This window comes from Lottia gigantea, assembly GCF_000327385.1.
Source record: "Lottia gigantea unplaced genomic scaffold LOTGIsca_133, whole genome shotgun sequence".
Classification (NCBI taxonomy): Eukaryota; Metazoa; Mollusca; class Gastropoda; family Lottiidae; genus Lottia; species Lottia gigantea.
In genome coordinates this window covers 325,723-343,840 of record NW_008707481.1, presented here as the reverse complement: position 1 = coordinate 343,840, position 18,118 = coordinate 325,723, and the positions used below count along the sequence as shown (strand labels likewise).

General features: G+C 34.1%; 1 protein-coding gene across 1 annotated transcript; it reads left to right on the top strand.

Annotated features, from left to right (window-relative positions):
* Positions 1 to 4,182: 4,182 nt before the first annotated feature.
* On the top strand, positions 4,183 to 16,729 carry LOTGIDRAFT_238160 (hypothetical protein; the record flags this gene model as incomplete). The annotated part of the gene is made up of 20 exons (XM_009049297.1): positions 4,183 to 4,332; positions 4,608 to 4,689; positions 5,050 to 5,191; positions 5,325 to 5,385; positions 5,561 to 5,694; positions 5,898 to 6,069; positions 6,298 to 6,457; positions 6,714 to 6,795; positions 7,054 to 7,153; positions 8,239 to 8,278; positions 8,463 to 8,605; positions 10,351 to 10,415; positions 10,536 to 10,599; positions 10,759 to 10,870; positions 11,181 to 11,286; positions 11,459 to 11,588; positions 11,821 to 11,938; positions 12,124 to 12,217; positions 12,809 to 12,941; positions 14,792 to 16,729. The coding sequence occupies 19 exons, from the start codon at positions 4,183 to 4,185 to the stop codon at positions 12,906 to 12,908; spliced, it is 2,055 nt and encodes a 684-aa protein (XP_009047545.1). The 3' UTR covers positions 12,909 to 12,941; positions 14,792 to 16,729.
* Between the last annotated feature and the right edge of the window lie 1,389 nt (positions 16,730 to 18,118).

The following is an 18,118-nucleotide window of genomic DNA, read 5'->3' as shown; positions in this document are numbered from 1 at the left end:
TCACGTGATTGAAGGCCGCCATATTGTTACCCTTCCCGCGACGTTTAGGCGTAGGAGCCTGGGTATTCTTTACGTTGTTTAAGCCTAATTCCTGGTCTTGTCTGGCAACAGAATGCCTCGATGTGTGGCATAGAAATGCTCTGTCAAATCTGGAGAAGGTATAGTGATGCACAGGTTACCTAAGGATAAAAGGAGACGCAGAGAATGGGAAGTAAAGGTCAAACGATCCGACTGGACTCCCCACGACAACTCTTTTCTATGCGATGTAAGTACATTCGATGATTTCAGGGGTTTTGCAAATCGTGTTATGTTCAGGTCTAAAAACTGGATATAATAGATATGAAAACTTTGTGAGAGGGTTTCTTTCCACGCACTGGCTATCTAAACCTAGGCCTAGACGAGGAGCATGCACCATGGCTTCTGAGACACTGTCAACAACATTTCTGATAGGCCTACACATAATCGATCGATTTATGTTTTTCTATAAATGTAAAATTCTAAGACTATTTACTTTTTTAGTATTTAGTATTATTTACTTCCAATCACCAAAACAAACAGTATAATTTAAAGGTGTGCACCATATTGGTGCTTGTACGGTGAGGCAAGGGGCCATGGCTCCTAACTCTAATATTTGTGCTGGTCCTGATTTTCAACCCAACCCCCCCCCCCACCACCACCCTTCTCCCTATCAATATCATTGATTTCCTAAATGCCTATCAGTATTACCCCACCCCCTTTAGAGATCAAATGAAACGCCACCATTGTTTATGTTATTTCATTATTGACATTCGCAGAAAAATATGGAAGGGCAATGTAGACTGTGGGTCTAGACTATAATGTGAACACTAAGCCTTTTGGGCCAGTCACTTGTGTAAATTTTGGTTTCTCTTCCAGAATCACTTCGACGACAGTCAAAGAGAAACAGATCGCCAGGACAACAGCCGACAGCTGAAGCAAAATGGTTTCAAAGCTGAAATGATGATTATTGAGTGGTGTGATATAACTTTCATGCCTTCATGACATAAAATAAATTGTGCTGATTGAAACTGAATAATGAGCCTTTTTCTGTTCAGGTCCACAAGTAAAAGAGATAGGGGTGGGGAGTGGGGTGGGGCGGTGCTTCCTTAAATTATTTTCGCCCCCCCCCCCTCCCCCTCCACTGCAAAATTCAAACAAGTTCTCAATCGAAGCTGAAATCAGTCTCTATCAGCTATTTCAGCCTCCGTGCAAATGCATTCGCCCCCCTTGGCACATTGGTCAGGTTACGGGCCTGTTTCTGTTGATAACGATTTATAGTACACATCTTGCTTTGAGCAATTTTCATGATGACTAAATTTCTTCGACAAAGATGGAGTTCAGTCCTTTATACTAACTTCACTATATTCTAAAGCTTTATGTAACAAAAATCATTGGTTATAGTTTATGCACCGTTTTGACAGTCGTCAGGCACACGGGCCTATTGATCAAAAACAATATGAATTATATTATACATTATATTACTTATAAATATGTTGCATAAACTATAACTAGTGATTAGCCTATTGTTCCATATAGCTGTAGAATATACAGCTGGGCCCTAGCTATTTTAATATGGAATATTACAGGTTTAATATTTCGGTGGTTAATATTTGGAAAGTGCTAAAATTCAAAATTTGTCTTCTTTTTGTGTTTTTGTATAGACATACCAAATTTGATCAAAATCGGTTAAAAACTGTAAATTCTAGAGCGTTTACGAGGGATAACGTCGGCCGCCTTGTAGCTAAGAGAGGGTAACAAGATGGCGCCTTGTGACGTAGTTGGCCAGACTCTCTCTATATATGCGGCTCTGTGGTCCAGATTTCAATTTATTTGTAGTCTGTAGTTTACTTCAAGGAGTTGTCTGCTCTTGGGCATTGTGGCGCTGTGATTTATTTTCTGTGATTTCATTGGCTGATTTCGATTTCGTTTAAAATTTCCGCCGGGAAGAAAACAATGACACAAATTTGATCGAAGGAAGAAAACTAATCACTAAAAATGATACACGAACGGAAAGATTCTCAGGTAAATTGAGTTCATTTTGAGTGAGTTGTTGTCCAGATTATATCTAGGAGATTTAACTGTTTTATTGACCAGTTTGGTAGCAGGCGAAGACAGATCGGAGAATTTGAAAATAGTGATTGAAAAAGTTTTGAGACAGTGATGGGGTGGGGCACTCTGAAATAGTTTTTGACAATTATTTGTTTTGAACATCACTTCAGCTGAAGTGTTTTCTATGTTGAAATTGATTCATTCACTTTGGTAATTTTGGAATCTCATCATTGGGCACTGTAAGTGTTGGTGTTGCACTGCCTATGGTCAATCCAATAGACAATACACAAGTTAATATCTAGTTGAAATTGAGAATAAGACCAAACCAATAACAAAATAATTAACTCTTTATTTGTTTCAGGCAATCGTGTATACAACACATATAATTATTTAAAAATAAAGAAAAAGAAATAATTTGAATAAGGGAAAATATAACAACTAAAATGAAATAAAATATGTTAATTCTCCTTCTTTACATACCCTAAGCATATATATACAGTGGTGTAACCTATTTTCATGGATATAAGGATTCAACACCGAATTTCGTCAAAGTTAAAAAAAAGAATTTTTTCACTTTGATCCATATTTCATGAGCAACCAACTCTGCAACGGCGGCAGAATGCGTCACCTATTTTCGTGTACAATGTTTGATCTATAAATAAGTCTAGAAAAACACGTTGTTATACCAGGTGGTATAATTATCTTCTAGTGACAATTCCTTCAAAGAACCACGATTTTAAAAACAAATAGTGACTGACAAAATAAGATTTGTAGCGTGATTTATTGCTAAAAGTCACTGAAACAACACAAGAATATGGCCCACTTTGTGTTCCATAAAAATTTTCTGCTGACACGGAATCCGCTAGTTGATCACGTGACTTCATTCGTTGGACTACATTCTAGCAGACGACACTTGGAATTCCGATTACCGCTTGGAATTATAAGGAAATTCGGCCGATAATAAATGGTGACGTTTGGTAATAACTGAAATCGGCCATTTTGTATTTGTCAAAGTAGTACCTTTAACCTTGCTTGAAACTACTGGATTCATTCTACTAGCTGATATTGTGCAGACAACCAATGTTTACCAAAACAAGCTAATGCGGAGTTCGCGTAAGGCCGCTCATGTAAATTATTAAAATTTTTCGGAAATCCACGAAAAATAGGTTAGCACAAAATTAGGTTACTTGACTGTATATATAGGGAAGGAAAGCACTGGGGGGAAACCACTAAGGTGGAAATTATATAGGGGGGAAACCACTATGGGAGGAACTTGTCAATGGGGGAAACCACTGTAAGCCCTTAGACTTAGTAAGACTAGAAGTAGAACTAGAAGAGACTTTCAGTTTTAACTGAGTTGAGCTGTCGGGCTATTTAGTAATTTTGTCTGGCTCTTGCTACTCTTGCTTGTTTCTTCATCTTTTAACTACTAGGTGTATGCTCAAAATAACTCTTATTTGAGATGTTTGGAATTGCAATTATAATAGTGGATCATTCTTAGGTTACAAGGGATCTTAGCAGCCATGTGCACTTGCCTACTGAACTACCGTACCGTAAAAGCTTAGCCTTAGGTGACAATGTTGGCAGAATGTCAATTGTGCATTGCTAATTATTTTTTGTGGGTGTATTGTAGGTCATTGTAGCCTATAAATTTTTTATTTAACAATTATTTTTTGGCTGTTTTGCCTAGCTTTTAATTTACTACGGTACTCCAATCATATTATTGTGGTTGTATAGTAAAACCAAACTGACTGTACATAGGTCAAAGCCTATCTTTGTTATTGGGTTTAACATTTAGTGCACATCAGAAAACATTTTGAATTCAGATAAGCTTATTTTAGCAGTCTCATTTTTTTCCAATTAAGTTTATTTAAATAACCTTTATAGGAGACGGCTTTGATAATGATTTTAAGCTTTGATTGGACTTAAGTCATTAATGACAATCTGTTTTGATTGACAGCCTTTTACAGCTTTTACTTTCTGTAATTATAATAGTTTCTTTTAATCATCACTTTAGACTTAACTTGCCCAATCATTGTTATTATGTGGGTCCTTTTAGCACCTTTTTACAGCCAGCTTGTGTTAATCCAATTAAAAGGCAATAAAGCATTCAGTATGAGAAAGTCAATATCATCTGGCAGTATTGCCTCAAAGGGTGGGTCTAGCTATTTAAATCAGAGAGGTATCTATCAGAGAAGATTTGGGATCTCACCACAACCAACAGTTGAAGACATGAAGAACAAATCTACATTAAAACATCAGGATGTAAGAAACTTGTCTCAGGATGTTTTATATAATTAATAGTGCTGTGTAGGCCTATTGCCTGGTATAGAATATGTATCACTACCAGTAAATGGGATAATAGAAAAGCTTAGCTTCAAATATTCAATTATTTTTTATGGCTACACTATAGTTGATAAATTGTCAACAAATAACTGTTGTCCTGTAATAATATGGTACGGGTATCAATGATGAACACTGCCATGACTGTCTTGGATCTCTCTACAACTGAACATTTCTCTAAATTTTGTATCTTTCAGTCCAACTCCAAGTTAACAATGGTAGCAGCTTTTGATGATTTATGTCGAGACTCCAGAGTTTTAAAGGAGAGCTGTGAATATGGTGAGTCTCCAGACTTGAAAGCAATTATATGTCGTTTTTACCATATGCAGGCCTGGTCCTTCCTACTTTCACCACTGAGTTATCTGCCCTATTTATCACAGTATGGTACAATTATAAACAAGACACAGTATGGTACAATTATAAACAAGACACAGTATGGTACAATTATAAACAAGACACAGTATGCAATTAACAATAACAGCTTTTAGCAAGATAATTGAAATAAAAATAATCTGGTGATCAATGATGCCAACTTCTATGTAAATTATTTTTTATATAAGTAAGCTTATATAAGGTTTCTGACAGTAGTCCTCTAAATACTACAGTGATATATAATGCTTCAATGATACTATTTTTTAGAATTCAAGATATTTGTCAAAAATCAGGAAGATTGTAGAAGAAAATGGAGTGCTGCAGAGCAAAAAGTGGAAGTTTTACAAGAGAAAGTTGGGCATCTCACATCAGAAAATGGTAGACTCCAGACCATACTTAAACATTCGAAGTAAGATAGTCTTTGTTGCTTCTAAAACTTAGTAATGTTTGTTTGATGACTATGTAAGTTGTAACTATAGTTAGTATAGTATTTTATTATTTGAATGATTGCTTGACGTAGGTTTTATTTATTGTTTTTTCAGATCACAGATTGACTATGAGAAACAAAAACGTAAAGAAGTGGAAATTGAAAGGGATTTCTTGGTAGGATATCATTAATGTTTTGTGATGCAAGATTCCATTCATTCATTTGAATTGGATGATTAACAAAAAAAGATTTTTGAAGGCAAATATGGCATAGCAAATAAAAATGAGACATCAACCATACATATAATGACCAGTAGCATGAAGGTATATAGTTTAAAATATTTTTTTGTAGAAACGACAAGTGAATAATATACAGGAGATGTTGAACCCTAACAGTGGCAACTCAATTAGACTTAATGACCATGATCGAGAAAAACTGGCTTTTATTTCAATTAATCACCCTACTTTCTCACATCAACAAAAAAAGTAAGTTCAGATATTTTCTAACAATTGTATCTCTGTAATATTTTAAGATCTTTAGAGATGAAAATTATGATAACAATATTTTTGTAAAAACTAGATTTGGTACAGTATTTAATTTGTTTGGGATTCAAATGGTTCTACCACAAGCTTTAAGCTTGTGATTAATTATTGAGACTGTAATATAGTGTTGAACTTGTCCATTACAGAATGGAGACTATCTATGATGATGCGTCTGTATCAGACCTGGATGATATTAGTTATGATTTTAGTTATGACCATGACAAATCACGAAGATTGTCTGAGAAACGACCTGTACCCTCAGCTCCTCCCATGGATCAAGAGCATATTCCACATAAACGACAGAGACACGCCTCTGCTGTAAGGATACATTGTTTTATAATGCTTTACTTCTTTCTTTTAAACAATTCAATATTCTTAAAGCGGAAAATATGGAACCCATTTCACCTAGAGATGTGTTATTCCCACAAATTTATTTAATTCTTCCAAGTGTTATTAGTTAGGAAGGTCTTTTCCATAGAAAATCTGATTTGAATTACTTGAAATAAAGAATAACAATGTTTTTATTACTAATATTGAATATTATAGGCAAACAATTCAATTATTACTACCACTACTATAGCTATAAATGAACATGGTACTCCTGAATATGCTGAGACTAACATTCAAGTACCCAAACTAAATAAAAGTTTTAGTGAGTCTGCATTGAATACTCATGTTGCTCATGTAAAACATGACAGAGACATCGGTAAGTGGATTAAATTTTTGATAGTAATAATTTCTGGCTGAAATTGTGCTTGTAATTTCGATTGTAAAAGTAGATTAAATTGATAAAAAGAATTTGGTGTAGGTATATTGAAAGAACAGGTTGCTGTAAATCAATCCATCAAATCTAATCAAAGTTGGGAATTCTTTCCATTGTAATTGAATGCTTTGTTGAAATGTTTTTATTCCTCTTTTTTTTTTCACAATGAATAATAAATGTTTAATTTTTCTATTTCTAGACAGTGATCCTGAATCTGAAGATTCTTTCTGGGGAGCCAGTGATAGAAATCGTAACAGAAACAATAGATGCACTCCTGATAGGTAAGTTCCACTTCATACTTCTTACTCTTATACATTCTGACTAAAATGATGATCTAGATGTTTCATTTATTTTTTTTCAATGGATGCTTTCATTTTGGTCAGATTATCCCGTAAGTAGGATGGAAAATAGTAAAAATATAATCAGATTACCTCCCTTTACCATATACAAATTGATATTAAAATTTTATTCATGAAGGAGCCATTTTGGCTTTATTTTAATTGAAGATGAAACCTCTATGACAATGACTATTATTTCAGCACACCAATGAGAAAGTCTAACTCTGCCAGTAATGGATTGAATAGATTACATATCTTTATAACAGAGAACAAACCATTTAAACACAAATCTTGTGCTTGTGTAAGTTCATATTTACTTGCTCTTCTTTCCATATCACACAAAAATAACATTACAAAAATTCAATTTACTAACAAGGTCTTGGTGTCTACCTTCACTCCCCTTCAATGAAACTTATACAAATGTATTATGCCCTTAAAATTAGTATTGAAACATGAAGTGATTTTGACCAACCGGGTAATTTTCAGAAATAACCCTTTGTAACCCAGTTAATTAGTCAAGATCAAAAATTGTATTTGCAGCGGTAACACATCATAAATTAAACTGCAGTACAGTGTACTCCAACATCAGAGTATTCCAACAATGTAATCTTGCATATTTTTTTGTTTTTTTTTTTCTTATGTCAGTTTAAAAAACTGAATTGCTACACTAATCAGTGATCCCAACAATCAGAAAAATCTGTACAATCCAACATCTAGTCATCTTAATCACTTATCCCCAATTAGATAATCGCTTGTACTATCGATAATCCAACATAAAATCACATGAAAACAGAATATAGCTGATATCAATTCTAATGATTAATCAGCGCCAATGAACTTGCTTCAAGGTCATTGCTTGGATCAGTATTCAAGGTACAAGTGCCATTTATTTATGGTATATAATACAAATATGCAACTTTACTAGATAAGAAACTTATCTGGGTCACTAAGTTACATATAGTAACATGTAGCTCAGGACTGTTAAAAAATACCAGCACCAGTACTTGGCTTGGACCAGTATCTTGGTTTCAAGCTGAAAAATGTTGACCACAAAAATCAAAGTAATTCTTGCAATTTGATAATTAATACCCCATCACAATAAACATTTCAGCTCTCTACAAAATCATCACAAGTTTAGTCACTTATTTACTAGAGAAAAAATAGGTTAAGGATGAAGTAAGGCACAAATTTTCTTCTCAAAAATGCCTTCTTTCAACAGCTAATAAATTGATAGTTAACTGATAATCTCAAATCAGACCTGATTACTCGTGAAATAACTGATTAACCGTTTTAACACTACTTAAAATACCTACTCACTAGAATACAACAAAACAAGACTGATGGTTTTAAATTTCATAATTATATAAATATACTTGTGTTTTACAGTGTGGAATAAAGATGAAAGGGAAATTCATGAAATGTAAAAGTAAGTAACAAATTTTTTAATTGGTTCATGATTCTATATTATGGTAATAAAGATGATTGTTTTCTTTGCCTTAGAGCACATAAACTGTAAAACAGTATCATGTAAAATTTGTTTACTTTTCTGTGGCTCCTGTTTTGACCATTTAAACTTGTTGATAAGTCATAATGTATATTTTTTTTTGCAGACTGTAAATCATCATGTCATATTGGATGTAAAGATAAATTGCCTCTACCATGCTTCCCATGTACTGTTACCCCTGGTAAAAAGATGGAAGGAGTTATCTCAGATTTCACCTCAGTTGAACCACCGATGTTACCACCACTTATTGTAAGGACATTTCTACATCTCTCCACTTCTTGAAATCCTTGGTATACTAGTTTGAAAATCATAGAATTATGAAACAAAATGCCAGAAAGATAACCTTTTGGATCAAATTGAGATCACCGGTTTGGTTATTTGACCTGAGCAGATATCATGTTTCACCCATGAAAATAAATGTATAAAAGTATAGTAAACTAGTGTCCAAAAGAAACGATACCAACTTATTTTCAAAATTGTTTTTTACTAAGTGAATTGTCTAATATGAAAACATGCCAATTTGTATTGCACATCCCAAACACAGCATAGTCGATAAAAATACCGGGAACACGTGATCACTTCCGGGAAAAAACGTAAATTTCGTGAAAGTGACATTTCCCTCTCTAGCATGTTCTGCACGTGCATAAAAACTGTATAAAATGGCTGATCAGACACGTTGATATCACAGCAACAAAAAGAACACAAGATATGCCACGTTTGACAGCCATCGAGAGAGAGAGAGCAGTTGGAATGGTCCAACAAGGAGCGACACACGTCGACGTCGCCAAAAGGTTGGGCTGCGCACGCATCACTATCACCAGGTTGATGCAGCGGTTACGTCAGACAGGTCAGGCGTCAGACAGGCCCAGGAATGGAAGACCACGAGTAACCACGCCCCGTGAAGATCGTTACATCCGGGTATTACACCTGAGGAACCGCACCTTAACAGCGACGTCCACGGCGGCTACAGCACTGGGACACATGATCAGTCGACAGACCGTCTACAGGAGATCACGGCAGTATGGTATCCGGCCACGTCATCCCTACCGCGGACCGCTCCTGACGCCTCGACACCGGAACAACAGACTGATCTGGGCCAGGCGAGTTCGACGTTGGCAACGGCGGGACTGGGCGCGCGTTATGTTCTCTGATGAGAGCAGATTCCTCATCTTCAAAAATGATGGACGGCAGCTTGTATACCGACAATTTGGTGAACGTTTGGCGTCTAACTGTATCCAACAGGTCCGGCCGTTTGGAGGTGGAGGGTTAATGGTTTGGGGTGGCATATGCAGTGACGTCAAAACGAGGCTTGTCGTGGAAACCTGAATGCACAGCGTTATATTGATGACATCCTACGGCCTGTTGTGGTGCCCTTTATTCAGCAACAGCCTCGTGGACTCCTTTTCCAACATGACAATGCAAGGCCACACACAGCAAGATTGAGACAGAACTTCCTTGCCAACACCAACGTACAGGTTTTGCCATTTCCCGCATGTTCACCGGACATGAATCCCATCGAGCACTTATGGGACCACCTCGATCGGCAAATCCGACGTCGCCGTGTGCCTCCAGTCAACGTCCAGGACTTGGAACGATGTCTCCTCGAGGAATGGCAACGCATCACTCCCAACGTTATCAGACGTTTGACGGCATCAGTCCATAGGCGTGTTCTGGCATGTATTGATGCTCACGGTGGACATACCCGCTACTGACTTGACTTTGTGACGTGTCGTGTGACATTTCCCGTTGTTTCTGTGATCAGTGCTCTAACGAAATGTTCTTTTTTCGACCCCACCCATCTTTAAAGGCTTGTCATATTGGTTGAACAGATTTTATTGAAATGAAATTTTTGTACAGATGTTGTGAAAGGATTTCTCAAAAGCATAACACCAATCCTAAACTTCTGCATTGTTTAGTTTTTCTTTTATGTCGTTGCAAACAGGTGGTATCGTTTCTTTTGGACACTAGTTTAGTATAAAAATGTCTACTTCTAGGTACACTGTATCAATGAGATAGAATCTAGAGGATTAAATGAAAAGGGAATATATCGTGTTCCAGGGTAAGTATACTGTTTGAGTAAACAATTCTTTAGTTTAATATCTGGAATCTACATGTAAGCTTATATTATAATACTGCTCCTAATTTTTAAGTTGGTTGAAATTTATATTTAACATTCTAGATCTTCATCAGAGGTACGACAGTTGAAAGAAAAGTTCTTGAAAGAGAAGGGCATCCCAACATTAGTAAGTAAATCATCTGATCCATCAAGAGAAAATACAGTGTCAAGCACTGCCATTTTGCCACTGAGTTTTTTCTTTTTCCATTAATTGAGTTCCATGTGTATTTCTAAATGGTTGTAATATTTTTTAATTTTGATACATCTCTTTGATTATTATTTTCAGTCTAATATAAGAGATATACATGTATTATGTGGATGTATTAAAGATTTTCTACGAGGATTGAAAGAACCACTTGTTACCTATGCTTTATGGCATGACTTTGTTGCTGCTGCAGGTATGTAGACATGTTGATTTCAATGATATTTTATAAATCTGTTTATATTGCACATTGAATGACATTCATCGGAATTTGATTCAATGAACTAATTAACCAATAAGACCAATTTTATAATGAGATCATTTTTCCATAGAAAGCTTAATAAATTATTTGACTCAATGATATAAAATTACAAATATAATTGCATTGAATTGAACTTGTTCTTGTTTAACTGTTTTAGACAAGGTTGTAATCACCTCAGTATCCATAAGATATAGATAGATGTTTATCAAACTGAATCTAATTTGATGTTTAATTTTCTATATAGAAAAGAGTGAATCTTATGCTAGGGAAGATGCTTTGTATGAATGTATAGACCGTCTACCACAACCCAATAGAGACACCATGGCATTTATAATGATCCATCTATTAAGGTAGGTAGAAAATATATCTTAGAACAATCATAATTACTAATTTTGAAAAGCCAGTTCAGTGTTTACTGCAACCATCTTGTGACAGAAGCATTTTGATAACTTCCCTCTCCATATTCCCCATGATTTCTTAAAAACATTTTCTCAATTTGTATCTCTTTGTATAATTTTACAGAGTATCAGAAGCTTCAGCCTGTCAGATGCCAGCCAGTAATTTAGCTCGAGTATTTGGACCAACTATAGTAGGATATTCTAGTCCTGATTTAAACATGAACGACATGATGGAGACACACAAAATAAACTTGGTATGGTATATCACTTTTGTCTTTGATTAGTTATTTCTCTGTTAGATGGAATATCAAGTTCAAAGTATTTTTAGTCTTGAACATTGAAAGAAATCTAACACTTGACCCAGTATGATATGTCATCATTAATCCAGTGTATTTATATGGTTGAAATTTAACAAGTATGTATGATCAGAGACTGTGTCCATTGTTTTTTTATGTTTTTATATGCCCACATGTAATGTCATTGTAGGTGATGGAGAATCTGTTGAGGATATCTCATGATTACTGGCAGAAATATATGGACGTAGAAAATAGTTATATATACCCCACAGAGAAAACACCAGGCAGTATGACTCCTGGACAGGGAGGTATGTAGATGATAAATATTAATTTTAAATCACAACCTTATTATTGTGTCCTGATTTTAAAAGAAGAATCCTTAGTTTGGATATCAGATTTCAATAAGAAGTGTTTTAGAAATATAATGAAATGCTCTAAAGTCTGTGTCCTTAATGCTAAGTTTTCCTAAAAACGTTTTTTTTTCCTTTCCCAGCATATGTGAGCCGTCTGGGACCAATCCTGACACCTGGTTCTTATGAAGAATATCAGAGAAATACAGTTTTATCTCAAACACAGAATACACCAAGGTATTTTTTTGTTAATATCAGTTATTTAAATCATGTATCTGAAAAACTGATGTGTTCCCCAGCCAAACAATGGTTTCCTACCATAAATTTGAACTAGTAAATGAAATGGTATCTTTTCTGTGTTTAGAAGTTCATATCATTCAATCTTTGATAGTAACAATCCAATCCCAGTCTGAATTGAAAGAATAATTAATCATCATCCTTCAATAAATTCATTTCATTCATCCATTCACTCATTCCTTCATTCATGAATATTCATTTCATAATTCTGTCCTCTTTCACACATTTATTTTTCAAACTAAATTTCATTCATTTATTTCATATGTCCTCAACCTCATACAATTAATCATACCTCAGCCAGCCCTATTCCTCAATATATTTCTCTAGCTTACATAGTCACCTACAGGGGGTTATAAAGTCATTCATTTCTTGTGCTTAAAAATCATCATTTCTAAAATGGGCACAATCATTCATTTCATGAACTTAACAGTCTTTCATTTCATGAGCTTAACAATCATTCATTAAATGAGATTAAAAATCTGCTATCCTATCAGAAATGCAGCAGAATAATTGTTGATTATTTTGTATTAGACCATTGATGCCACCTTTAAGAATGCCGCCACTACGTTCATCATTAAGAAAATCACAGACACGAGCTCCTCTGGCTGCCTCTGAGATTAGCTATTTGTAACACCACCTATTAGGCTATATCTCACTAGGACAGGTACTTTTCAAACATGGCTTGGTTATATCTCTTTAATTACTAATTCTATATATATTTTTACTTCTACAACATTTTTCAATATATATATGCTAGATAGATTTCAAAAAATTTTTAGTCCATAGATATCAAGTTATAAGAACTTTTCGATAAGGTGTCTGGAGCTCTTGAAAGAAAAAAGTATTGAAGTAAACTATTGAACTATAAAATATATGTTTTGATAAATAAGAAAAAAGTTGGTTACATCAAATGGTTCCTGTCTAAATGACATTGGCTTTTCTTCAAAAGTTTACAATATAAGATAAGTTTAGGCTCAAATTTTATCAGTTGTCAAATGTAATTTTGGGTCACCATGACACACAATAAATTTTATTTCAATTCTATTTAGTTTGCTATTATGCAATGTTCTTGGCATTAGTCTATAAATTGACAAGCTTTTCTTTTTATATTATATAAATTTATATCATCATCAGTTTATGATATTGCATAATATATTGTATAATTTGAAAACATGCACTTGCTGCTGATTAGATTAGTAAATAGAGGCCAGTGAGTGCTACAAATATATGGTTCAATACTGTAACTGTCAGAGGTTCCTCTCATTGGATCTAATGGATCAGTTTAGAGAATGGCTGGAAATAAATAGCATTGTTATATCAGTGCTTCATAAACAGAACATGACTTATTAAGAAATATAAATTTGCTTCACAGTTCATAAAACTCTAGACTAGACTGTTCTATTAGGGAATGCTATGACTAATATTGAATGTTACTGCTGGTTGTCTGGTTGTTTTCATTTTCTTAAATGTATTCTTAAACCTTAAAATCAGCTCATGCTTACTATTGAATGATTCTACAGTATTGTTTAGTACCATTTTTATACGCCCACATCTCTCTATGTGGACGTATATTGTCGGTACCCCTGTCCGTCCGTCAACCTTTGCTTGTAAACGCTCTAAAAACTAGATTTTTTGATGGAATCAAATGAAATTCAGTATGTGTATGCTTATTCATAAAACGAAGATTAAGTTCGAATTTGAGCTATTTTCGATCGTTAGAAGCAGAGTTATTGCCCTTGCCCCAAAATCTTGAATATGCTATTACTCTCTTAGTTTTCAACCGATTTTGATGAAACTTAATATGGATGTTATTGGACGTAAATCGAAAGGTTTGAGAAAATTTACTTCTGATTAAATTTAAGGCTTTTTCAAGATTTAGGCCTCTTGTGTCAGTTTTGAGGAGTTATCGCCCTTTAACCTCTATACAGTAAGTGCTTCTATCAACATCAATTGCTCGTAAACACTCTGTCAGTTCGTCCGTCAACATTTGCTTGTAAACAATAAACTAGTTTTTTTGATGGAATCAAATGAAATTCGGTATGTGTATACATTTTCATGAAACGAAGATCAAGTTCGAAGTTGAGCTATTTCCGACCGTTAGAAGCAGAGTTACTGCCCTTGCCCCAAAATCTTGAATATGCTATTACTCTCTTAGTTTTCAACTGATTTTGATGAAACTTAAAATGAATGTTTCGTTCTTACCACCCGCATGCCGTGGTGGGCGTATATGCCTGTGGTCCACTATCTTTTATTGTTTTATGCATCAAATATATATTATATATATAAAGTCGCTGATTAATTGTATAACGAATACCCTAACAGTATAACATAATTTGCCAAGTAACTTGTGTTTGAGTTTTATTAAATGATATATAAATGACAATATGTAATTTATAATGTCAAACCATATGTACCCTAGTATTCAAGTTTTGAATTTTTACCAAGTTTTAAAAGTTTCTTTTTGCCACAAATTGTGTTGGTCTTCTGTTAACTTTGATTTTATCTCTTTTCCAGCCGATTAATGGATAGAAGTCGATTACAAACCAGAAAACCCAGTCATTTTTTCAACGCTCTGGATAACTGAAAAAAGACTGAAGGTCTGAAATTGCCAATACACTTGTATATATAGATACTCCATATAGAATCACATAATAACGATTTTTGATTAGATGTTGAAGGATTTATTTTAGAATCAGCTGGTGACTATCAGTGAACAATTTTTTTGTATGATATAGGCATTAAGTATTTAATAGTGCTAAGAATTATTTAGCTATATATATTTAAATTCCAATGAAAATATTATTAGGGATTGTAAAGAGGTTTTCTAAAAAAAAATCATGTGTATCGGGAACACATCAATTTGCACCATTCTAATTTTCAGTCAGATGTCTGCGATTCCTGCACTTACAAAGCAATTTATGATACAGCATATTTTGCAATAAGTGACATCATCAAACGCTAAGTTTATGTGGAATTGCAAGAACCAAAGACATCCAATTGAAAATTTTAATGGTGCAAATTGATGCTATCCATGTCTTTGATAAAATTTCAGAACACCTCTTTACAAGAGTCTCTCTTAGAGTTATGAGGCAGTAATTTTGTTTTGTATCATATGAGATGAAATTGGTGATTTAAGAAACTAGTAGTCTGATTGTTGATAAAATCATCAAAGCAAAGAGACATGAAGCTTTCTAGATATAAGAATTACTGGCTTGCTTGATAAATAAGGCTACTTAAGTCAAACATTTTTAAACTATAGATAATTTGTTATTCATAGATTTGTTGGAAAACTGTTACAATTGAATGCTGTACATTGCTTGTGTAGTTATTATACCATATCAGACTTATATATTTAAATATATGAAAGAGAATACTGAACAAAATTATACTTGAACAAAATTTGATTTTTTTAATGTGTATACATATTTGATTTAAATTCTGGCAATTTTTTTTACTGATCAACTCTTGTAAATAAATCATATAGAACTTTCTTATTTACTTATATTCACGTCAACTGAAGTACTAATACTTTTGATTGCACCATATAAGCAATTCACACTGCATGTCAATTAAATGGAATTTATATTTTGATTTAGAACAAAAACTTTAGGAAGTGAATCGACATATTTTGACACTTCCATAGATATTCTTTAGTTTTCATTGCGTTAACAACAGTATGAATAGAGTGTTGAATCCATGCATATTTTACTGATAGATCAAAATTTCTAATGTCAGTAAAATGTATAGAATTCTACTCCCTGACATTATCTCTTCATACCTTGAGATATTTGATTTCTATGCAAATGAAATTTTAAATCAGATGTACAATATAAAAATCTTACTTTGATAATAGGGTAATTAGGAGTATTTGTAGTAGCTACACCTATGTGTTATAATTTGAAGAATAGAATAGATTGCCATTCCATTGTGAGGTTGTGACAGATAATTTGTACAGTATGTAAAATAGGTAACATTTTCATCTGGTTTTCCCTATCTTCACATTGTCAGGCTATCACCACCTTGAGTCAAATAACTGCCTTTTTTGTGAAAATAACAATTTTTGTATCACGGAATGCTGCGTTTTGAATGGATTGGACTCCAGCGAATACAGCCAATCAGAGCCTTCAACAGAAAGAATGCAGTCCTTTTAGATTTGTGGCCTGTGGATTGTGCACCAACTACTGTCGATCAAATCACTGCATTTACAAACTTCCTTGATACAAGAAAGTTATGTTCCTGTGAAGGTATAAGATGACTATTAGCTTGACATAGTAAAGATGGGTCTTTCTTTCTTCCCTCTTACCATAGAAAACTATACATTTTAAATACTCCAATCACTTGCTTTTCCCTTTGTTTATATTTCATTTATTTTAGTCTATTCATTTATTATCATAGATCTTATTTGTATTTCATTATATTTCCTTCATTTTCAAAATAAAATGATGAAGAGAAATGAGTTTAGTCAATCAAGTTCCCTAAGAAGTCAAATGAGTGATTGATTCAATCAAGTTCCCCATGAAGTCAAATGAGAGACTGATTCAATCAATCAAGTTCCCCATGAAGTCAAATGAGAGACTGATTCAATCAATCATGTTCCCTATGAAGTCAAATGAGAGACTGATTCAATCAATCAAGTTCCCCATGAAGTCAAATGAGAGACTGATTCAATCAATCATGTTCCCTATGAAGTCAAATGAGAGACTGATTCAATCAATCAAGTTCCCTATGAAGTCAAATGAGTGACTGATTCAATCAATCAAGTTCCCTATAAAGTCAAATGAGTGATTGATTCAATCAAGTTCCCTATGAAGTCAAATGAGTGACTGATTCAATCAATCAAGTTCCTTATGAAGTCAAATGAGAGACTGATTCAATCAATCAAGTTCCTTATGAAGTCAAATGAGAGACTGATTCAATCAATCAAGTTCCCTATAAAGTCAAATGAGTGATTGATTCAATCAAGTTCCCTATGAAGTCTAATGAGAGACTGATTCAATCAATCAAGTTTCCTATGAAGTCAAATGAGAGACTGATTCAATCAATCAAGTTCCCTATGAAGTCAAATGTGTGACTGATTCAATCAATCAAGTTCCCTATGAAGTCAAATGAGAGACTGATTCAATCAATCATAGGATCAAGTTCCCTAGAAAGTCAAATGAGAGACCGATTCAATCAATCAATCAAGTTCCCTATAAAATCAAATGAGAGACCGATTCAATCAATCAATCAAGTTCCTTATGAAGTCAAATGAGAGACTGATTCAATCAATCAAGTTCCCTATAAAGTCAAATGAGTGATTGATTCAGTCAAGTTCCCTATGAAGTCTAATGAGAGACTGATTCAATCAATCAAGTTTCCTATGAAGTCAAATGAGAGACTGATTCAATCAATCAAGTTCCCTATGAAGTCAAATGTGTGAATGATTCAATCAATCAAGTTCCCTATGAAGTCAAATGAGAGACTGATTCAATCAATCATAGGATCAAGTTCCCTATGAAGTCAAATGAGAGACCGATTCAATCAATCAAGTTCCCCATGAAGTCAAATGTGTGATTGATTCAATCAATCAAGTTCCCTATAAAGTCAAATGAGAGACTGATTCAATCAATCAAGTTCCCTATGAAGTCAAATGAGAGACTGATTCAATCAATCAAGTTGCCCATGAAGTCAAATGAGAGACTGATTCAATCAAGTTGCCCATGAAATCAAATGAGAGACTGATTCAATCAAGTTGCCCATGAAGTCAAATGAGAGACTGATTCAATCAAGTTGCCCATGAAGTCAAATGAGAGACTGATTCAATCAATCAAGTTCCCTATAAAATCAAATGAGTGATTGATT